Genomic DNA, 24480 nt, shown 5'->3' with positions numbered 1-24480 from the left:
TAAGTAATGGAATGGATTCATTGTAAATAAATCATCTACTACCTCTTAATCAGCAAAAGCATTTTCAAGACAGCCTGCTAAGGTTAAGGTATTGTGGAACAGAATAAGCCTAATTTAGTTATTCTTACTCCCATGCTCCTCAGACTAGAATGTGCGGGGCATCTTGTAGTGTCAGTTTTACTCAAAGGCTTGAGGTGAAAGGGTACATTTTAATATTAAAAGAAACAATATATAATGAAATATAATGCAAAATTTTATCTAAATTCTTAAGCTAAAAACTGGAGACTTCAAATAAATAGCATGGTTGTTAAAGGCTATTTCAGGCTGAATGTCCAAATCTCCTTTTCCCTCCTGCTACCTTTTCCTTCTCCTCTACATAGTAAGCCAGGTAACCTCAAATATGAGATCCTGGGAGTCTATTGTGATAAAGGATCTATAAATAATCTCTCTTTGGAAGCTGTCATCCCTTGGGTATATCAGTCGTACAAGATTTTTCAAAAACTCTATAGGTAACAAAGGTTTTATTTCAAATCATATATACTCATTGACATTTATTTTCTTTTCCTTATTGCATTACAAGATGTTTATGTTTATAACAGCAGATATGATAGATAATTTTATGCCTTAAATTATAAGTTCTGTAATATTGGAGCTACATTAAATGAACCTGCAAAAACCAGTTTGTTTCTATTGTCTTTGTATTTAAATAAAAGATGATTTTAATTTACTAAGTGAAGATATGTGAGATAGACTTCTTTAACTAAAGGATTTTTTAGCATTATAAAAAATGATCAGCTGAGGTATCAGACATTCTGAGAAATAAGCCTTTACAAATATCTTAGAGAATATCTTGTATGACGGTTGTTTGGTTCATTCTGTATGGCTGATCTGAGCCAGATTCCTGTTTTAAACTTAATATTGAAAATTAAGTATTGAATAGTAGGTCATGCTTATTTGATTAATAAAAATCACCAGACCATGAATGAGTCAAATATATTTATGGAAATTTGAAATGATGATCTTTTACATTTAAAATGCAGTTGTAAACCCTTCAAAGAAAAGCACAATAAAGGTATAATATACCATTGACATGTACTCAGTTTAATAATTTTGTATCTATCCTATTTTTTTGTGCCAGTGATTACATTTTAAAATGCTAATATTATGGAGGTTTTATCTTGATTTTTAATAAGGTAAAATCAGATGGTCCAGAGAAGGAAACATCAAATCAGAAAAACAGCAGTGGTTTTCAGATGAAAAATGAAGATGAAGGCACAAAGGCATGGACACCATCAGGTTTAAGGGGTCGTGCTGATCCCAACTGGAATGCTGTAAAAATTGAAAAGTTATCTGATGATGAAGAAGTAGACATCACAGATGAGACAGATGAGTTGACTTCTCAAGCTCCCCAAAAGAATCTTAGCAGTGATCTCTTATTAGATATCTCTAAAAATAAAAGTCGTGAAACCAGTAAAGGAGAATTCATTGCTTCTGACAGCCAGGAAGATCCCATTTCTAAATCTTCCAAGGAGTATCTTCAGAATATAAAGCAAGGTGAAATGGAAACACTTTCAAGCTCAGGAAATACATTTTGGACTGAAAATCACAACACCAGTGACCAAAAATCAGTTGAATTACATGATCAGAAATGTAATAAACTGATGACAAACTGTAGTAAGCATGATGGAAATAGAATAATAGATGATGCCAGGCAGTTACCTTCTCTAGAGCCTCGTGAAGTTCAGAAAGACTTGAGTGATAATGAATTGCTTTTTCATTCTTCCTGCCAAATGGAGGAGGAGAGCCATGAGGAAGAAGAGCTTAAGCCACCAGAACAAGAAATAGAAATTGATAGAAATATCATTCAAGAGGAAGAAAAACAAGCAATTCCTGAGTTTTTTGAGGGACGCCAAGCTAAAACACCAGAACGCTATTTGAAAATTAGGAATTATATTTTGGACCAGTGGTAAGGAAAAATTATATTTTTGGTGCTGGTTTAAAACTTGTGATACTCTAGAGTATTTACTTAAGCCTATGCAGAATTTAGTATTTTATATTCCTAGTGTTCCAGAGAGCTTTAACATATTATATATTTCAATAGGCAAAACTTACAATTTCTCATAATGAAATCTTTTGAAAGTTTTGGTAAATATTGTCATCTATAGCTATCTTAACCCATCTGTCTGTTCTTTAAGAGTCTGTGGTCCTAGAAGAAAAGGGATAGATGATTGCCTTAAGAAGCAATTTCTTAGGACAATGTTAGGAAGATATAGAAAACACTAACTGCATGGGAAAAGGGGGGAGAATGTCTTTCTTAGTTTATGATGTACTTTGAGGTACAAAGAGAGGAAACTTTGGTGACAGGATAGTATCATTAAATGTAGCTAGATTTCAGAAACCATTCTAAATAGCTGCCTTAAATGCTTTCAACTTTGAACTTGTGACATAATGTGTTAATAATTCCTTCATCAGGATACAGGAATTTTTTGATATATTAAGTTTACCCTCTAAATTTTCAGTGCCTTTTATTTGAATTATTTACTCAGGGATGGGGAACAAACCAAAAACTTCCCACCTTATTAGCTTAAGTGCTCTGAAGGTGATTTGCATTTTTCATAATAGTTTAATTAAGACATCATCAAACATGCATAATTTTTATTGCTTTAGGAGCTACAGAATTGTGTAGAGCCATCTTTACAGAGGGCTTCTGCTGTAACCTAGGAAGATTACCAAAGGAAAACAACCAGGCTTACTAAATTAGTAACTTTCATAAATTAGTAACTTTCATTTTACCCACACAATATTAAGTATTTTGAAATCTAAAGATAGCCCTATTCTAAAAGAAAGATTTTTTTCTTGTTCTTGACTCTCGTTTATCTCGCAAATGGTTGAGGTTAGGAAAATTCTAGGTAAGAGTGGTATCAAAGTAAAGAATACCTATAAGGAACCACTCCTGACATTTGCATAGTGTTTTATAGTTTACAGAAAGCTTTTCTCTGTCATCTGATTCCTCGCAACAATCTTGTAAAATAGGCAGGTGGTATTTTCTCTATTTGATAGAATGATCTTGAGGTCAGGAGAGGTTTAGGGAGCCGCCTTGAATTATACAGACCAGCTGCTGACAAAAGAAGGACTTCAGTGCAAGTCTCAGCTCTGTAAATCACTCTTTCCATTATTCCACATTGCCTAAGTCACACTATTAAAAAAGACAAATTAAATCTCTGTTGGTATCTAATTTTGTTTTTGGAAATAAGAGCATGAATGGCCAAAATAAAAGTGCTACAAAATAATGACTAATTTGAAAGTGTCTATAAATTATCAGTGACTACTAATGTTACTGTAATCAAATTTCATTTGTTACTTTGAATTTTGGATTTATGAGGCAGAATAATTTATATGGATAGCATAAGTTATATGGCAGTAGTTTCCTAATGTCATTTGCCTTAGTTCATGAAACCAGTTAAGTATTGCTGTTTCAGTATGATGATTTAGCCAAACAGTGTGAAAGCAAAAAGGAATGTTTTGAACAGGAACTCAAACCTGTTCTCTTCAGAAATAGAAGAGAGTGTTTAGAGACTGGAGGCAGTATTAAAAAAAGAGAAGAGTTAAAGTTTTAAAGATAAAAAAAGTTCTGCTAGATTTGTTTGTTGCTAAAAGATCCTTTCCATAAAAGCACATGCAGTTAACTCCCTGTTTAGGGGAATATTTTATTAAAATAGTAATCACTATCATTATTGGATACTTACCAAATGCAGTGCATTGTATTTAAGTCATCTCTAGTCCTCTTGACAGCCTTGTCCTCATTTTACAGATGAGCAAAATGAGGTTCAGAGAGGAAAAGGAACTTGTTCCAGGTCACATTAGGTGAAGGTGATTCCAGAGACTACAGTCTTGACCCATTATTTTCACACTTTCAACTCTGGGCCTTGACTGACTTTTCATGCTTCCTCGCATGTTTTCCCCCCACCAGATCTTGGTGAATCTTGCTTCCTCTTCTCTTTCAGTTCTGCTCAAGGGAAATAAGAGGCCTTCTCTGACCACCCTGTGTCTACAGTAACTCACATATCTCCTCCCTCTTATTCTCTAACCCTGCATTTTATGTATCTTATAGAACTTATTACCACTGAAAATAATTATATTTTTATTTGTGTGCTGTCTCCTCTCTCCCCAAGCCCCCATGATAATGTAGGCTCCATGTTCATTGTTCATTGTTACATCCCTAGTGCTTAGAACAATGCTTGGAATACAGAGGCAGATTGAAGGAGTGAATCATCATTATATCATAAACAGATATTTGTAGAGGCCTTACTATTTGTTCAGTGCTGTACTAGTACTAAGCTCTTTGTTTAAAGCCTTTCAATTTGGATAATCTTTAATTAGACGAGTACAGTTTATAGATTCGTATAGTTTTTTGGTAGCTGGGTATACCATGCCCATTCCGGCTTTCTTGCCTTCATTTGCACAGTCTGTTTACTTTTCTTTCAAGATACACTGAAATCTCACCTTTGTAATGGAACTTCTGATACCCTCCCACATCACAGATTACTTTTTACCCTCCCTGAACTTCTGTAGAATTTATGATTTTCAATTTGGTTTCTGCTTAGGCCTTCACTAAACACCCTATCTAAAATAGTCTGTACACATTTCTATCCCCTTATCCTTCTTACTGTGTCTTCCTAGCACATACTGCTACCTGACAACATAGTATATATTATTCATTAACTTATTGACTATTAGAATGTAAGGTCTGTAAGTTCGGGAACTTCAGATTCATCTCTGTATCCTTAGTGCCTAGAAGAGTGCCTGGTGTATAGGACACAAAAATAAATATTTGTAGAATAAAGATTGATTAAGAAATACCTATGTTATATGATATATCTGAATACTTGGTTTATAAAGTCTGTGTTTGAATCTTGTCACTTCCTTAAGTCAGTGCTTTAATCCCTCTCACCTACTTGTTTCCTTTCCTCTAAAATAAGAATGATAAAATCTGCTTTGTAGAGTTGTATATAAACCTTAGTACAACATCTGTTATAAGCACTCAGTAATTGTTTGTTACAGTTATTAAGTTCTCTGTTACTTAAACTTTATGTTGTACCATCTAACATGGTACATTAAGTATATTTAGTAAATACGTGTTTTGTTATGGAAACCTCTTCTTTCATAGTCTTTGTGCGTTTCTTGATTCCTTTAGAATGCCCTGTAGTATCCGTTTCTGTCTTCCACTGAGAGCACTTAATATTTACTAGCATAATGATTAAAAACTAATATAAAACTTTTAAGCATTTATAAGGTAGCTTATAATTAAAAGATGTTGTCCAGCAAAGTAAAAGTAAATGAACCTAAGCAATATATTAAAAATTAGGGTGTCTAATACTAAATATTTTCAATATATTATGAATACACCCTTTTTATTCAAAGATTCAGGCTTGCATTTGGATCTGTAGATAAATAACGCTCTAACTTCAGAGTCCTGGGATAACTGAAATCTATTGAATTTAATATTGGGGAAGATATACTTGTAAAACTCACAGTCTACTTGTAAGTTACTGTATCATTGAAAGATATTTTATTTCAGAAAAGAAAGTACACTTGAGTATTATGTATTAACGTTGTCTGTACACATTACATATTGAGAGGGGGTACATTTTAAAAATATTTCAAATATTAAAAGTTTCCCCCAGAAATCTTCTTTTATGTTTTTATTTATCCAAAATAATTGTACTTCCATCTCTTAGGGAGATATGCAAACCGAAATACTTAAATAAGACCTCAGTACGTCCTGGCCTGAAGAACTGTGGGGATGTTAATTGTATTGGACGGATTCATACATACCTCGAGTTGATAGGAGCAATCAATTTTGGATGTGGTAAAAATAAAAACCCAACAACATCTTTTACTCGACATTTTTTATCCTTATAGCACCCATTAATTTCTTTGATAGTTAGGATTCAAGTTAGACTTATTATAGATATAGAATACAGAAAGATGCTATAACGTTATAGAATAAATGTATTATTGAGATTTTGTTTTGAAACATTTCTGTTGATAAACTATATTTCCTTTTAACCTACATTGAAAATTGGTGTTATGATTTTAAAGGAAGAATATTCAGTCTAACTGGTAGAAATGATTTAAGGATGCAGTTCTTTGTCAAGTAAAAGTAATTTTATGAAAAGTCCAATCAAAGCCCATTTGGTTTGGAAATACTGTGTTAATGCTAGAAATACGGTCTAGCAGTGTTTAAATAAAGAAAATAATTTATGAACCTCTACACTTAAATGTAATAAAAGTGCCAAAATATTTTTCGTGATAGAGTTTCTTTCACCCTAGTTTTTCTCAAATTTAAGCATATTTTTAAATGTATTCCTCCCTTTTATTGAATTAACATGACAATTTTGAAGAAAGATAATAGTTATAGTTGCAAAGTGATAAGTTAATTAGAATCTTGTAACCCATAGTTTGAGAGGAGTGTATTCTGTATTCTGTGTCTATGAAAAGACAACCAGAAAACTTCCTGTCAGAGATTATTTCATTTCATGTAGAGAGAGAATTTATAGTCTGCCCTGGGATCTGTCCTACATTTCAGCATCCTTGTTTGCCCAAAGCACGGTATTAGGACTGGCTTTACAGGAAAACTAAGGTGTCATACCTTCCTTAGCCACTAAAAGAAAAATGAAATCATGTTTACTGTATTAGACTTGCAAAGTTAACGAAGTGGGCTTAGCACTCATTTAATCAGAAATTAAACAAATGACCCATTTCCTAAATGTTTCATTTTATTGAGATTTCCTTATAATAACAGCATACTTTTATGTGAGAACTACCAAGTAGCACATCAAATGTGTATTGTGGAAATAAGCTCATATTTTAAAAAAAACTTAGATATTGGCTTATAATTAATAGTATAGGTGTGCCTTCCTATTTAACAAATGAGTTCCACAAAATAATAGATTGTTTTTTTCCTGGATTCCAATAGAACAGGCTGTATATAACAGGCCACAACCAGTTGATAAAGTACGAATCAGAGACAGAAAAGACACAGTAGAAGCGTACCAACTTGCCCAGCGTCTGCAGTCTATGGTAAGCAGTCCCTTCTCTCACTAAATGATCTTTCCTGTTTGCTCCTTACCCTGTTAAGAAAGATATGCCTACTTCTCTTCCCCTGTTTAACAAATGGCCATCTAGTAGAAGAACAGGTTTTCGCTTTTATTTCACCCAAGCCATTCACTTATTTGGTTTCCATTCAGTTTCATGTTGATTTATGAGGCAAAAAACAAACCCCCAAAATTTAAAAATTCACTCACAAACTTCACGCAGAAGCATGATGTTTCGCTAAAGTGGTCTTAGACTGTTTTGTTTTGATCTCTGTATCTAATGTATCTTTTAAAACTATACAGTTTAGCTCTTTTTTCTCTTTCATTTGTTTTTTGTTTGCTGAAAATTCTTACCGTAAGATTTAGCTTTGTAGAAGTACCATTCAGAATATTTTAGCCTTTATTTTTTAATTCTTGAGGTTAGTGAGTTTTACAGTATTTTAAAATGCATGCATCTTATTTTGAAAATAAGTGATCCAACAAGTCTCCTAAAAGGCAGAGTCATATTGTGGTCTTGTTGACTTTACTGATAAAATAGGTTAAATTGGTAATAGGTAAGATAAATGGAAAAAGTATAGATGATAGAGTAGGTAATTTTCTCGGTGTTCAGGCTGTAAACCATTTCTACCTAGTTTGTTTTTTTAAGAAAGGATGTTTTCATATACAGTTGCTGGAGGTGGTGCTAGTCATACACTGGCTTCTGGCAGCCGGTCCATTTTAAAGGCTTCAGTACTGATGTTTGCAAAACTGGATATTACTAATCCAGTCAACCAACTTTATAATTTTTTACTATTTGTATTAACTAGGCAATCTTTTCCTAAGCCTGAGATATAATTATTTTGCTTCTAGTTTTCAATATTGTACCTCTGGCTGTGTGTTCTTGCAAGTTTTCTACCATAATTTTCATGGTGATTCTTTTTGGTCCTAAAAAATATTCTTGTCCTAGAGTTGTAACTCCCAAATGGTGAAAGGAAATGAAAATTAAAGAGAAATTGAAATAAAATTTAGAAAATCATCACTGATTTATTTCTGAGCAGAGTACTAACTATTCAATGTAAATTAATAAAATATAGTCAGGCATTGCTGATCAGGTATTATAGTATTTTAATGGAGAAATTGAATTTTAGAAAATTATCATTTTGGTTTTGTGTATTAATGTGCTGTGATTTCTCCAAGCTAGTCTTGTGACCTTTTGCTTTATTTTTAATTTCATCACAGCGCACAAGGAGACGTAGGGTCCGAGACCCATGGGGAAATTGGTGTGATGCAAAAGACTTAGAAGGACAAACGTTTGAGGTAACTTTGATCCCTTCAGGTGACTCAAAAGTGGAAGTTGTTTTGTCAGTATACATTTGTATATCTTAATGTCACATATATTACACTTGTTTTATGTGTGTGTGTGTGTATATGTATATGTCTCTTTCCCATGTTAATTTGTTTGTCTAGAAGTCATCAGTAAACAACAGAGAAGGCACTGATGGTACAGTTAACTAGGAGTTTGACTAATTTTCAGAACTTTGATTATCTGTCTCTATATTCTGGTCTCTAGCTCCAGAATATCTGCCAAGGTGCCAGGGAGTTGTGCCCTGTTCATTTCGGTAAAGTCATTGAATGGTGTTCTGATATACCAATTAAAATATTGTTCCATGCATTAGACATAAATTGAATTACAAATATTAAAGTATTATTTCTACTAACAAAAATTATGGTCCTAAAAAGAAACATAGGCAGTGAGTATATGTGTGTATGTGCGCGCACACGCGTGCACACACAAATGTGTTCTGTGCATATATAATTTGTTTGTGAACAACCAGTGCAGTCAAATGGAAATAATATGTGAATGTGTACTTACTGGCTTTGTTACCTTGGGTAACTGTACCGAATCTCAGGGCTTTATTTATGAAGTGTGGATAATAACATCTCCCTCAAAGATTGTTGTGAGAATTAAGTGAAATAAAATGTATGAAGGTCCTAATACTCGGTACTCAGTAAGCCTTTGCATGCACCAGGTACTCAGTAAATGTTAGTTCTCTTCTTTCTCTTCCCCATTCCCTGCCCCCAGCCTCACATCTGAGCATTATTCTAGGCACAACAATTAGTAACACATGGTTCCTGCCTACCAGGAACTTACATTTCTAGTAGGAAAGATAAAACCTATGGTAAGTTCCATGAGATTGGTCCCAAGAAATATAAGGTCCTCCCAAAGGTTGTGATCAGGGAAGGTTTCACAGAAGATGTGATTTTTCATCTGTGACTTGAAGGATGAGCAGGAGAATCTCAAAATGTGGAAATGTGGATGAGGCAACCCCAAGCTGAAGGAGAGGCATAAGCAAAGGTACAGACATAGGAAAATACTAGATATATTCTGGAAAAGGTACATAGTTCATAAGGGCTGGAATATAAGATTGGTAATAGAAATGAAATGAAAGAATTATTTTATTTTATATTTATAAAGGACTTACTGTGTCAGACATTATTGTCAATATTTTGGAAACATTAACTCATTTAATCTTCACAATAACATCATGACATTGTTATTATTACTATTATTGTTCTCATTTTAAAGATGAGGAAAACTGAAACACAGAAAGCTTCAGTAACTTGGCCAGGGTCACCCAGCTAGTAAGTAGCAGAGACAGGCATTCTGTCTGCTGAATCTGTGCTCTTTAGCTTTATGCTGTGGTGTCTCTTTATTAACTTTCCCTCTCAGTGGTTGATGGACTCTGATCAAATGGTTTTTTTTTTAGCATCTCTCTGCTGAGGAGTTGGCAAGAAGAAGAGAAGAGGAAAAATGCAAACCTGGTAAATCTTCAAAAGTGCCAAGGCCAACAAAAAGGTATAGTGTGACATTATATAAGTGTGATTTTTTTTAAACTTATCACAAATGATTAGAAAATCTATGGAAGGGATATCTGATATTGCAACATTACATTGTCCACATTAAGTTTAAAAATACTGCTGGGGCTTCCCTGGTGGCACAGTGGTTGAGAGTCCGCCTGCCGATGCAGGGGACGCGAGTTCGTGCCCCGGTCTGGGAAGATCCCGCATGCCATGGAGCGGCTGGGCCCGTGAGCCATGGCCGCTGAGCCTGCGCGTCTGGAGCCTGTGCTCCACAACGGGAGAGGCCACACAGTGAGAGGCCTGCGTACCGCAAAAAAAAAAAAAAATACTGCTGAAGGGGCTTCCCTGGTGGTGCAGTGGTTGAGAATCCGCCTGCCAATGCAGGGGACACGGATTCAATCCCTGGTCCGGGAAGATCCCGCATGCCGCGGAGCAGCTAAACCTGTGTGCCACAACTACTGAGCCTGCACTCTAGAATCCACGAGCCACAACTACTGAGCCTGTGTGCCACAACTACTGAAGCCCACACACCTAGAGCCCGTGCTCCGCAACAAGAGAAGCCACCACAATGAGAAGCCTGTGCACCGCAACGAAGAGTAGCCCCTGCTCGCCGCAACCAGAGAAAAGCCTGCGCACAGCAACGAAGACCCAACGCAGCCAGAAACAATAAATAAATAAAATAAATAAATAAATAAATAAATAAAAATACTGCTGAAATTTTTTATTTCACTGGTTACTAATTTGGGAGACCTTGAGCAAAAGTGTTCATTTGTCCATGTTCAGTGAATATAGGATCCAACATATGTTGTAAGGGGGCCTTGTTTGTGACAGGTGGTCATTTAACTCCTTAGACATTATGAACAGGTAACCTCATGAAATGACTAGTTCTCTCTTTGATTGATGCTGAATGTTAGTTTTTTCTTTAATAATTTAAAATATTTAACTTGTAACATTAAGGGTCACCAAATAAGTTAAATGCCTTGATTTTATAGACCCTCACTTCCTGCAGATGACCCATGAAATAGACTATAGTTTTTTTGTTTGTTTGTTTTTGTGGTACGTGGGCCTCTCACTGTTGTGGCCTCTCCCATTTCGGAGCACAGGCTCCGGACGCGCAGGCTCAGCGGCCATGGCTCACAGGCCTAGCCGCTCCGCAGCATGTGGGATCTTCCCGGACCGGGGCACGAACCTGTGTCCCCTGCATCGGCAGGCGGACTTTCAACCACTGCACCACCAGGGAATCCCTAGACTGTAGTTTTGTCAGTGTCCCTTTAAAACAAGACATCCAGGAATGCCACTAGGTTATTTTCAATGGAAAGAGCCCTAATACTCAACCAGTTGTATGTCCCTGGGTAAGTTACACAAAGCCTTTATAAGCCTTGGGTCCTCATTTATAAAATAATAACTATAATAGCTAACACTGTTGGCTATGTTTTAAGCACTTCATATATATTAACTCATTTAATCCTCATAACAACCCTATGAAGTAGTTAATATAATCATTCCCATTTTATAGATGAGGAAACTGAGAGGCACAAAGAGGTTTTGTGACTTGCCCATGCTTGTTAATGGTAGTGTTGTGATTTAACCCAGGCATTAAGGTTTAAGAATCCATACTCCTAACCATTACATTATATATCACCTCTCTAAAATTAAAATCAAAACTTAGAGTTGTGAGAATAAATTAAATGAGATTAACTATGTAAGAAAATACAGTTGTCCATAAGTTAGGACTCCTCTCATCTAGTGTCCACACATTTGATTTTCTGAATCTAAATGTGAGACATACTTAATTGTAATTTCAAGTCATTCTTCCAGTTTGTGAGGACCTTTTTGAATCCAGATCCACTTTTCTTCGTAGCTTTGAATCAACATTTCAATAAGCTTGCCTTTTCTACAATTGATCACTGATTAAAATGTTTAACTGAGATAAATGTAAACCTCAGATATCATTGTTCAATGAGCTATATATTACCACAGTTAACTATTTCTTCACCTTATGCAGAAGAATAATCATAGCAGATGTCTTGCTTACATTTAGTAACAATATATTTGAGTCTTTATGAGTCTGCTAGTTTCTAGCAGATCATTCCTATCAAAAATGAAATTTAGGTGTACCTGTCATGACTTATATTTTCATGAACCCATTATTGTTCTTAGTAGTCACCTCTTCACTTGCTAAAGGCTCACAAATCAGCTGTTTAATAACCTTTTCTAGAATTTTCCTGATACTCAACATTTAATTCCTCTGCTTCTTTTTTTGTGTTTTGAAAACAGGCCCAATAATTGCCTATTCCTAGTCCTCCAATAATTTTTTCATTCTCTATGTTTCCTCAAAAAGGGTTGATGGTGGTTTCACATGATGGTTCTTCAAAGTGCTCTGGGATGCATATGCTTTCTTTCTGTTTTCTCATCTATCGACCTTTCAGTTCTTTTTATTTGCATTGACTAAGCACTTTCTAACTTGAAGATCTTGTTCATTCAGCAAACACTTTTTGAATGCCTACTCTGTGTCAAGCACTGTTCTAGGTACTTGCAATACAGTATTCAGCAAAACAAAGTGTCTGATCTCCTAGCACTAAGTGTCTGGTAGAATAGGAACTAAATAGTTCTGCTCTTTTCCAGTTGTTAAAATGAACATATTCGCTGTTTGTTTTCTCTGACCGTAGCCTAAAAACACTTTAAATATTTTTCTCAAACCTCAATTCTTTATTGGTCAAAGCCTTTCTAATATTTCTGTCAGATTTGCACATGCTTTTGTATCTAGCCTTGCTTAGGCGTCCCTCTTTCCATCTTTTATACTTTTTCATTTTAAAAGATGAGTTTATCATAGAACTTTCGATATCCATTAATTTCTTTAACAGAACTGTTTGTCATTTATTCATTCAACAAATACTTACTGAGTCCCTACTCTGTTGAACACATTGTACTGACAGGAGTGTTTCTGAGAAACTTCCATCTTTCTTGAACTTTCTTTCCTATCTTATGTCAGGGTTAGGTTTTCATTGAACTTTTGAAACCTACTTTCAGTGTAGGACACATGTCTGGCCATTTATAATGTTCTCCTCTTTGGGTGTTACAAGAAATTAAGACAACAAAATTACTTTTTCCCAAAGGTCATGTTGTTTCCCAAAGTTTTAATCAAGTCCGAAAGAACAGTGCTTCTTTCAAAAGGGTTGTATCACAAGAAGTTCTCCTAGTTTAATATTTTTTTCACTCAGACAGAATTTAGGTTTAGATTATTGGTACACATTTTCAAATTTGTAAATGAATGTTATTTTCCTGATTATGTTATTGAAATTATATTAGGAATGATTTTTTTTTCTTTTTCCTTTTCCAGCTCATTCGATCCCTTCCAACTGATACCTTGTAATTTTTTCAGTGAAGAAAAGCAGGTACTACTTATTCATCACTGAATGACCATAAATAATACCCTCCTCTCAGACATGAAATATTTCTTCTTTTTCTGTGTGTGCAAGGCATGTGTATAAGAAAGGTTGGATAAGGCAGGGTACGCTGAAGGTCAGATGAGTGATACAGATGGAAAATGAGAAAAGAATTTCTCCGTGCTAGGGCTTTGAATTTATACATATATTTCTTTAAAAGTCTGATTTGTGCTGAGCCTTGGTTGGTGGTGAGAACTTGGTGTGATAGATAAAGGAGAAAAGGGTGGGCATTCCTATAGGAAGAATAAAATCTCTATTTTTATGCTCCCCCATTTTTTTTTTTTTTTTTTTTATATTTCAGGAGCCATTTCAGGTGAAAGTGGCTTCAGAAGCACTTTTAATAATGGATTTGGTAAGGATATTATATTGTGTTTACTTAGTTATTCTGATTGCTATTCTTGTGTATTTTTATTGCAGGCATAAGAGAGAGTATGGAAGACGTGTATTTTGGATCTTAACTATCCTCCTTTACAAGGAATCTAAAAAATAAGTCTTTTCTTTTGGAGAAAAGCCAAACAATTGCATGTTTCCATATTTTAGAGAAAATAAATTAATGTGAGTTTTTGCAGACTGTTTATCATCATTAACCCTATTTTAATTTCCTAGTATTCTTGTCTGCTGCCTTCTAGATAACTGCAACAAAGCACAACTCTTATAATTTGGAGACTCCTTGTTTTGCACTAAACTACAGAGATCTCCAATGGTTGTGTGTGTTTATGGTGTTTTCTATAGGAGGACCCAGAGTGATGTTTACTTTGTATCCTTATGATACCTTTCCTCAGTAGGCAGAGCAAATGGTATCTTCATTTTGTAAATGAAAAAAATGGCATCTTGGAGTGTTTCAATGTTTGGTTCAAAGCCTCTCAGCTGGCAGTACAGATAGGTCTAAAATCTTAAGTCTCTGTGTGCTGAGCCTAGCATCTGGTTCCTCTATTATGCTATTTCATTTTAGAGAAGCATAATTACCATACTTGTAAATGACTCTTCTATGATAAGTGAGGTTTATTCTGATTTTTTGGTCTGGTGGGTTTGGTTTGTATGTTTGGGCTAAGTCTATCTTGTATTTTTTTTAGCATGCTCATGTTTCTATGGCAGAAGTGATTGGTCTGTTAGGAGGAAGATACTCAGAAGTTGATAAGACAGTTGAGGTAAGTTTTCTCTTAAAAATTTTTAAATTAGTTAGTCCTGCTGCCATACCAAATATTTTTATAGATTTTGGTGTGTATAATTAACATATAAACCTTATCTATGATATAAATGAGAATATGCAAATGTGGACAGTTATATATTCCCAGAGGTGACTGAACATTCCATATATTGAGCACCTGTTTCCTTTTACCACTGAGAAAGAGGGAACATTACCAGGCCTTAGTTCTTCATTGCCTTTGCCAGTGAAAAGCTTCAACTCCTAAGAGGCCAGAGACCAGGAAACATGCTCTAACCTTATAATTGAAACTTGATATACATCATTTTGCTAGAAATTATTATCATAAGTAATAGGGGTCATCAAAAGACTGTGTTTATACAGATACTATACAGGCTGACCTGGAAAACTAACCCGTAACTTGTCTTGAGTAGGAAAATGGCTTTTGAGTTCCTTGCATACAATCACACTTTTGGAGAGTAATTCGTTTGCAAGTTAAAGGCTGCCTATTATATAGGCAGATAAAAGGCTTGGCTTTAAAAAGTTTCTGTATCTGTGTATGAAAGGACTGAAGCAATAGAATTAACAGGATTTCAGTATAATCATCTGAGGATTAATCCTTTATAGGTCTGTGCAGCAGAACCGTGTAACAGTCTGAGTACAGGACTACAGTGTGAGATGGATCCCGTCTCACAAACACAAGCCTCGGAAACCTTGGCTGCCAGGGGCTATAGTGTTATTGGATGGTATCATTCTCATCCTGCCTTTGATCCTAATCCTTCCTTACGAGATATTGACACTCAAGCCAAATACCAGGTGTGTTTATAGGTCTTTTTGTATGTAGTCTGTAAATAATTGCACATTTTCTCCCCTCTTGTTGTTTTCTGTTAAATAAATACACTTTTAACATTTCTAGCAAAGTGATTACAAGAGTAATACATGTTTATTTAAACATTTAGAAAATTAGCTATTCTGTTTAATATAGACAAGACATCAAAGTAACAGTGATAATTCCCCCCAGAGCCTTTAAAAATGATGGGGATAACTAAGACAGGGACTGGGTACAATTGAAATAATTGGAAATATAATATATTTTGCACCTCTGGAAAAAACAGAGTTTTGTTTTATTCTGCAATTTTATGTTTGATATCTGGATGTTTCTGCTGTAGGCAGCTGTTTGTAAATTATTACCATATAGATAAAGATTACAGCTGAGGGGCTAGTGAATATAATTTGTAAATGTATTCATGGCAAATATAGATTTTGCAGGCCAGGTGATCTTTTTAAGGGTGATCTTAAAAAAAAAGGGGATCTGTTCAGGTTGGGTTGGACATGTTTTGGCCTGAAAATTTTAGGGTATGGAATAAATTTAGTTGCTGTTTGGAAGTGAAGTTTTTAACACACTTTTGCATTCCCTTTTCCTCTATTGGAGGAATTTTAAAATGAGGAGGAACATTTAAAATGTTGGTATGGGTAAATACTGACTTTTAAATTTATGTGATTGAAACTAATTATACTTTTTTTTTAAATTGTAGAGCTACTTCTCCAGAGGCGGTGCAAAGTTCATTGGAATGATTGTTAGTCCTTATAATAGAAATAATCCTTTACCTTATTCTCAGATTACCTGCCTGGTTATAAGTGATGAAATTAGCCCAGATGGCTCTTATCGTAAGTTTTCAACAAAAACAATCCTACTTCTACCTTCATTTTTTTTTTGAATCTTACAAATCACAGAATTTATAGCTGTTGAAAGCAATTTGATGGAAAAGTTTGTGTCCTCAACTAGGGAATCACTGTTTGCATACCATGTAGTGCAGCCACCCTCTTTCCTTTTATGATTTCCTTCTGCATTAAAGTTCCCACTGTGTTACCATGGCCACTGGGCAAAAACATTACAATGTAGAGAAAACTTATGGCCAAGCAGTGTGTGTATTAGGTCCTGGAGACATTGCAGTAAGCAAAACAGACAAAGTCTCTTCTGTTCTCTTGAAAATTCTTGATAAATGCAGATTGGCTTTCTCTGCAATGACATTCAAATGAAAAAATAATAATAATAAAGAATAATGACCACCCTACCACTAGCTATCCATGATCTCCCAGTTTAGGCTCAACAGTGCCTAGCTATTTTTATATCTGTCTCTCTCAAGAAAGAATTTGGTTGGTTTAGCCCATCATATGACTTGGTTCCTTTGGGATTTATGTCCACTGCTGTTCCAGTCAACTCTGGCTGGATAGAGAATTAGTGTAGCAGACTAGGAAAAGTAGGGGAGTGTAAGAAGCGAGTGTGGATGGAAGGAAAAGATTAGAGGAAACAATTACATCTCTAGGATACTCTCTTTTCATCCTTAATACCACTGCTCTAGTTGACTGTCCTCTCTGGATACTGTCACTCTACATTATACTCTTCCCCATTAGCTCATGAGCCCCTTGAAGGTAGATATGATGTTGTACTCATTTTTCTATTCTCAGTTTCTAGCACAGGGCCTGGCATAAAGTAGGTCCTAAATGAATGTTTAACAAATTAATTTCTTCATTCTTAATAATGTCAGTCAGATACCCTCTCTTTATAATGTCACAAAAATACCCTCTTTGGTAAAGACCCCAGCACTACCACCCCTCATGTCATTTACTATTAGTTGCTCTATTCTTTGTGCACCTGCAACATTTGTTTCCTGCCTTCGTGGTTGCTTTTGTGTTTTAATATAATGTATTTATTTAGCCTGTCTCACTAAATTGTGAGCCCCAAAGAGCAGGAGCTATGTCTTCTTTGTATCTCCTGTAGTACCTAATCAATTGCCTTACACCTAAGGAGTGGTCAGGGCTCTATAGGTTTTTGTTGAATGAATAGTATTGACATTAACTTTAGTCCAAAATGCCCATTTTGAACGTATCACATATATACATCATTCTTTACACCAGTGTAATTTTACAAAAAGTTAACAGAAGGAAGAATCACAATGAACTTGTTCTCAATTTAAACCATGTCTTACTGTCACATTCTGCTAGATTTGGGGAGTGAGCCTCTACTCTGATGCTGTCTAATACAGTCACATGTGGCTACGTGTGACTGTTTAAATTAATAAGAATTAAATGAAATTTAAAATTTAGTTCCTAGAATCCTACTGCTGGCCAAAATGAAGTAACAAGGACCTGTCTGAAACAACCAAAAAACTGGACAAAATATAGAGAACAGTGGTATTTAGGATATAATATCAAACAGTGAAAGAATATGATTCCTGAGAGATGGAAAACCAATAAAGTGAGCCCAGGTTAACCTAGCTTATTGACTTAAAAGAACTTCCAGGTGTGGCACAAGGTGGAGAAACCCACCCAGAGCCTAGCAGACTCTGAGTTGAGGTGATGGAGGTAAGAGCAAGGAGACCAGGGCAACTAAATTTGCAAGACATTGTACCAGAGAGCAGAAAGCTGCCTAGAGAGCAGACTCCAAAGATTTGTAGAAGGTTCAGATTTATTATTTAGCAAGATAAAGACCGATGCCTGTGTGTGAACAGACTACCCCAAACAGGAAAGAATCACCTGAAAGATTAGCGGGCACAGTCCTGGATTCTCGCATAAGCTGCCCTCACAACACACAAGTATTCCACGTTATCATCATTGCAGAAAGTTCTCTTGGGCAGAGCTGCCTCTTACATGACTTGACCATTGTTAACACTGCTTATTAGGTCTTAATCCTTGGTTCTCCTCTTTGTTCCTCTTAGAAACCTTCTGGTTCAAGAATTAAAATTTCCTAGAAGCCCTGGGATACCTTGTGTTACAGTACTTTGAACTGGATCCTTTACTTATTTATTTGTTCATTCATTGATTCATTCTTTTTTTTCCCCCTCTATTAGGTGTGTACCCAAATCCTATCTTTATAGTATGTCTAATGGTTAATCATTTTCTCTATTTGTAATAGGCCAGAAATATACTTAGTGATTCGTTTTATTCTGACACTTTAGTGGATAAAAATAATCAGTACATATATGTATAATTGAATCACTTTGCTATACACTTGAAAATAACACATTGTAAATTAGCTATACCTCAATAAAAAAAATAATAAGCATATCAAAAAATAATCAGTACAAAAAGAAATTTTTACTGGTTTTAGTGCTGTTTTTTTAACTTAGAAAATATTCTGAATACCAAATAGAGGTGTATGACGTGTTGTGTGTGTGTGTGTGTGTATTTTCATGGTCTTTTTATGAGCACAGACTGAAAATGTATTTATTTACCTCTCTTTTAGTCTCATTTTTTACTTTCATTAAGAGTAGGAGTTGCTTACCTGGATTCAGAGCCCAGCTCTGATATTTATTAGTTATTTTACCTTGGGCAGGTTACTTAATCCCTCTCACTCTCATTTGCCAAATCTGTAAAATGAGAAAAAAATTATTAACTTGCTTACAGGAGGCTGTAGAGACTGTCAGTAATGTATGTAAAGTGCTTAGTAAATAATAGGTCTAAAATAGGTAGTTACGATCATAGCTATTGTCTGTGCTTAGTAGATAATCAAAACATAACAAGTAAATGATTGTTATCACAAAAGGAGTTTGTGTAATAGCCTGTGTACTATAATGTTTCACTCTTCTTAAGTTCCTGGAGGGGGAAAATGAAATGGAAGAGAACTGAGAAATGAAAAAAGATCAGTTTATCATAAGGCTTGCTGTTCCTTTCTCTCCTTCCATATACCTGAAAAAAAAAATGGGGGGAAAAAAGCCTTTTTAGGGCACATTGACAAGTTATGCTTGTATTGTGTGGAAGTAGAATTATGATTTTTTTCTTAATACCTTCCCTAATACCTTCTGATTTGCTGACATTTTGTTTACTCGAAAAGCCTACAATGACAAAAATGCAAGTTGAGAGGCAGTATAATGTAAACATTAAGGACATAAACTCGAGCCAGACTGCCTGGGTTCAAACCCTGGCTCTACCTCTTACTAATTAGATATGTCCAAGAACAGGTTATTTAATAACCTTTCTGTGGCTCAGTGTCCTCGTCAAAAAAAAAACATTGGGGACAACACTGGTAGCTAGTTCATGTAACTGGCCTTACATTTATATAAAAAGCACCTTTATATATAAAGCCTGGCACATAGTAAGCATTATATAAGTGTTATTATTATTATTATTATTATGGTATTGGCCTTCGGTAATGAATCAGCTGAGCCTTTAATAAACTGCAAATACAATTACATGGAGATTTTGAAAGATATGTGAGAAATGTCTAAGTAGGCTCATCTTTTGTTATTTTTTCCCTTCTACCTTATGTACGTGATATCTACCCCTTGGACTTGTTTCCTCCGGAGTTTAGCATGACTCAAGTGCAGTTACTGCCTCTCCAGAATTAAACCTAGCCCCTGTCTAGTCTTAGATCATCACGTAGAGGGAGGTGGAATGAATGTGGGCTCAGAAGTCGGGCAAGCCTGGTGGGGTTTGAAATCCAAGCTCTTTGCTTTACTAGTGGAAAGAGCTTGTTCAACCTGTCTCAGCCTCAGTTTTATCTGTTAAATAGGAATAATGCTACCTACCTCATAGCAGTGCTGTAAGCTTGATAACATGTGTTTAAAAAAAAAAAGTCACTAGGATGGAATATATCTTGGTTTGCCTAGGTCAATCCCAATTTAAGCCTATGGTTCTGGCACGATTATTAATAGTGCCAGCTTTCACTCCAAAAGTTTCTTAGTTTGGATGATAAATTATGTGATCATCTTACCTGTCACAGTTCCTTGCATGGAATTGTCATGCAAATGACACTTTTACTTTTCTTTATTAATTGCTTGGCATTAATATACTTGATGAACCAAGTTCAGCCAGGCAGTGCATATTTAATGAATGCCCACTATGTTTAACGTGCTGTTTAGCTGGTCTGCCAAGCTGCAGTTATGAAAACACGGAAGGGAATTTTAAGTAATTAAAAGGAGATTGGAGATTTAAGAAAATGTAAAATGTAAAAATGTGCTGCTTTATGCTTTTTTAGGTTTACCTTATAAATTTGAAGTACAACAGATGTTAGAAGAACCTCGGTGGGGATTAGTGCTTGAAAAGACAAAATGGATAATAGAAAAATACGGGCTATCCCGGAGGTATGTACTGTGGTTTGAGATGGTTACACATCTGCAGTGTTTCTCATTAAATGACATTTTAGGGAAAACCCAAGTTAAATATAAAATTGTGATGTATGGCATCAGTGATAGTTTATTACAAAACTGATTCGTTTATAGTATTTGTTTCACTGGTTTGTTTTCATATTTCTTCCAACAGCAGTGTCCCCATGGATAAAATCTTTCGTCGGGATTCTGACTTGACTTGTTTGCAGAAAGTAAGCTGCCTTCACTTTAATTGGTTTCATTGCTCACAGATTCCAAAGCTATTCATATTGATGTGTTTTCCCATGATGCCTAACGCTTTGTGGATACACTTTTTTGTGTATTTCCTTTATTGCTTTTTCCCTTCTAAAATTAATTTCTAGGAGATAATTAGTAATGTGTTTTGGTGCCCATGCTTGCATATAGAAATAATGCTGTTTTAGAAAAAATTTGTCCATGTTGGCTGATAAATTTCTTAGCACATTATTATTGTACACAATGGAGAACATTTTTCTTATTTTATTAAATTCAGAAGTGCCATGTTTCCATTTAGCTTTAACAAATTGATCATTTTTAAAAACGGTAGTATAAATCTAACAATTAAATTTAAATGGTAATTTTACTTAACTTTCTGGTAGGAAAAAAGAGTCTTGAATTATTTTATTTCACTTCTAGTTTTGTTTCTATGAGTATAATGGATTTCAGTAAGATTGGCAACATTGGTCTTTCTTTTTTTCCTTTGGTAACAGTTTGGGAATAGAAAATTTTAACATTAAATTTCTTAAAAAAAATTTTTTTTTTTTGGCTGCGTTGGGTCTTCATTGCTGCACGTGGGCTTTCTCTGGTTGCAGCTAGCCGGGGCTACTCTTACTGCAGTGCGCGGGCTTCTTATTGCAGTGGCTTCTCTTGTCGAGGAGCACGTGCTCTAGGTGTGCGGGCTTCAGTGGTTGCAGCATGCGGGCCGTAGAGCATGCAGCCTTCAGTAGTGTGGCGCGTAGGCTCAGTAGTTGTGGCTCTCAGGCTTAGTTGTTCATGGGATCTCTTGGGACCAGGGATCGAACCCATGTCCCCTGCATTGGCAGGCGGATTCTTAACCACTGTGCCACCAGGGAAGTCTCTCTTTTTAATATTTTTTACCCCCTTCTATTAATAGCCACTTTTTCTTTGCTCTGTTGGAAGATTAATGTGCACATTTCCCAGGAAATAGACTCTATCATTCTATTTTTGAAATGGTAGAATCCTGTATTTTTTATGTACATAGATTTTTATCCCATAGGATTCATGGCTTTATAAATAAAACTACTAAAAAAAGAAGCAAAGTCGCAAGTTTGTCCAAAGTAGAAAGCATCATACATGCAATTTCAGTTTTATCTCCTTATATAAAATCAGAAAGTAACTGCATCTCACCTCCACTGGCCTCTACCGCGAGGCCCTGGCACTCTGGGCCAACGCCTGGCAGCTGCAGGCCCAGCTGGGTGTCCCCTCGGGCCCAGACCGCCCTCTGCTGACCCTGGTGGGGCTGGCTGTGTGCCACCAGGAGCTGGAGGACCCCGGGGAGTCCTGGGCACGCTGTGAGAAGGCCCTACAGCTGCTGGGGGACAAGAGCCCTCACCCTTTTCTGGTACCCTTTCTGGAGGCCCCACTGTGGCTCTCCTGGCACCTGGGCCTGGACAAATGCCAGTCAGAGGCCCGGCTCCAGGCCCTGCAAGAGGCAGGCCTGACGCCCACACCACCCCCCAGTCTCAAAGAATTACTCACCAAGGAGGTGCTGGATTAACATACCTAGATTTAAGGCCGCTGTGGGGAGAGGCGCTGCCCCAGGATGGGGGTGGGGTACGGGCAGATGAGGACATGGACAGCTGTTGGGAGGCGACCGGGGTCCTGGGAACCCCTAGAAGTTCCACACACAATTTGTAGCAGACTGAAGAATGCGCTACTTCTGTTGAGCTGGGCTCAGGACAAGCTTTGCTAAGCATTCCTCAGCAATGGCTTCCTGCACTTCAGCTGACAGTTACTAAACACAAGTCTAGCCTCAGTCACCTTTAAGGAGAATGATTCTCATTTAAGCATTAGAAAATGGGAGATGTGGAAAGGGATAAAATAGTGATAGTGATGCAAACCCTCTTCTTACCACTTTTTGTGTTTAAATATAAAATTTTTCTTTTCAACTAGCTTTTGGAGTGTCTGAGGAAAACTCTGAGCAAAGTGGCCAATTGCTTCATTGCTGAAGAATTCTTGACTCAAATAGAAAATTTATTCCTTTCCAATTACAAAAGCCAGCCAGAGAACGGAGTGGCCGAAGAGAATTGTGTTGTGGAGCCAAAGGCGCTGTTAACGTGACTATTTTAAAGTAAGATGTCTTAACCGCGACACAGTAGACCGTACTTTCAGAGTTATAGCCTTGAAATTATTGTAATTTAGTTAACAGTGGTACAGCTTTGTTGTTTTTTTTTTTTTTTTTTGCTAGTTCACGAAATCCAAATTTTGCCACATAAACCATGTGACAAGAAAGAGACATGGACTTGGACTCATTTTCACATGTGGCGCTTAGTCCTCCTCGCTGGTCAGCAGGGTGTGGACTGACGTGCGGCCTCCCTGCTGTCTTCAGGTTGATAAGTGCACTGTGTCTCAGATTTTTATTTCCCCCTGAACTAGTCATTCCAGTTTTGCTATCTCCTGTCTCATGAGGAGCACTTCCATTCTTTTCATGTGTTTTTTGGTGAGGCTTGTTTATGGTTGCAAATGAGATACAGGTGGGTGGTCCCAGCGTAATTAACATCGTTGAGAACTGCTGGTTTAATGAATCTAAGGACAGGCTGTGGGAGGCCAGGAGAGGCATCAGGAGAAAATCTTCAAAACAGGCAAGAGATCTAAAGGAGAGAATCAAATGACCAGTTTTTTAATTACAGATATTTGCTTCCATTTTATTGTATAACAACACTACTATAGGATATGCCATTTTCTCAGCTGAAACATTTTGTATGGATTTCAGATACATAACATAATAAGCTTCAACTATAGGTCCACTTATGTTCATTTGTGTGATAAAGCCTCAGTTAACTAGAACACAGGTAATCATAACCCTTAAACTAGACTTTTTTTTTCTACTACCTGCTATGAGGAGAAAGGCAGATTACAATAAAGCTTAAATAAATCAGACCTAATTTTAAAAACAAAAAATCCTTCCAGGACATATTATATATTCAGCCCCGTTTCATATACTTGCTGAATCCAGAACAGGGGTCAGTGAACTTTTTATGTAAAGGGGCAGTTAGTAACTTAGGCTTTGCAGGCTACACACCATCTCTATCAGACATTCTTCTTTATGTTTTTTAACAACTGTTTAAAAACATAAAACCATTCTTAGCTCATGAGCCTCACAGAAAACAGGTTGCTGGCCATTATCTTCCAAACCCTGCTCCAGAGAATCGCAAACATTTAGAATTTATTTTCAAATGCATGAGCCTGAGACATTGAAAGGTCTTGCATCATCTTCAAACAACAATAAAACTAAAAATTGTGATTTACATTTAAAATTGTTTTCAAATGAAAGTTAGTAGTCATGCTGCCTGATTTATTCTGATAGATTTTAGTTTCCTTCTCTTAACTAAAGAATTGACTTATGTCCTTTCTCCAAGCATTCTTATTAATATCAGTTTTATTACTTCTAATCTGCATATGATTCTGTACCTTTACCTTTTTTGGTTTAATGAATATCCAAGGAAAATAAGTCAGTATTGGAAGGAGCAGTGAGCCAGTTTTAGATGACCTGGGTCTTGACTCAACCTTGTGATTTGGGGGATATAGTTTACCTTCTCTGGGCCTAAATTCATGTGTAACTGAGGTCTAAATTATCTGCCCTGCAT

At 36.1% G+C, this 24480-nt stretch overlaps 1 protein-coding gene across 3 annotated transcripts in view; it reads left to right on the top strand.

Annotated features, from left to right (window-relative positions):
• MYSM1 (Myb like, SWIRM and MPN domains 1) overlaps window positions 1-23549 on the top strand; it is a 37003-nt gene extending 13454 nt beyond the window's left edge. For 2 of the 3 annotated variants that reach the window (XM_082612403.1, XM_082612402.1), the window contains 13 exons: window positions 1194-1966; window positions 5739-5869; window positions 6980-7083; window positions 8316-8393; window positions 9845-9933; window positions 13279-13333; window positions 13686-13736; window positions 14458-14532; window positions 15156-15344; window positions 16064-16196; window positions 20506-20611; window positions 20790-20847; window positions 22787-23549. In XM_082612403.1, the coding sequence (XP_082468529.1) occupies window positions 1194-1966; window positions 5739-5869; window positions 6980-7083; window positions 8316-8393; window positions 9845-9933; window positions 13279-13333; window positions 13686-13736; window positions 14458-14532; window positions 15156-15344; window positions 16064-16196; window positions 20506-20611; window positions 20790-20847; window positions 22787-22954 (2010 nt within the window). In that variant the 3' untranslated portion in view covers window positions 22955-23549. The remainder of the gene's footprint in view (window positions 1-1193; window positions 1967-5738; window positions 5870-6979; window positions 7084-8315; window positions 8394-9844; window positions 9934-13278; window positions 13334-13685; window positions 13737-14457; window positions 14533-15155; window positions 15345-16063; window positions 16197-20505; window positions 20612-20789; window positions 20848-22786) is intronic. The other variant, XM_082612401.1, reaches the window with a different exon arrangement.
• The last annotated feature ends 931 nt before the right edge of the window (window positions 23550-24480 follow it).

This window comes from Mesoplodon mirus, assembly GCF_964341445.2.
Source record: "Mesoplodon mirus genome assembly, chromosome: 3".
NCBI classification, from domain to species: Eukaryota; Metazoa; Chordata; class Mammalia; order Artiodactyla; family Ziphiidae; genus Mesoplodon; species Mesoplodon mirus.
This window is presented reverse-complemented; position numbering and strand designations above follow the sequence as displayed.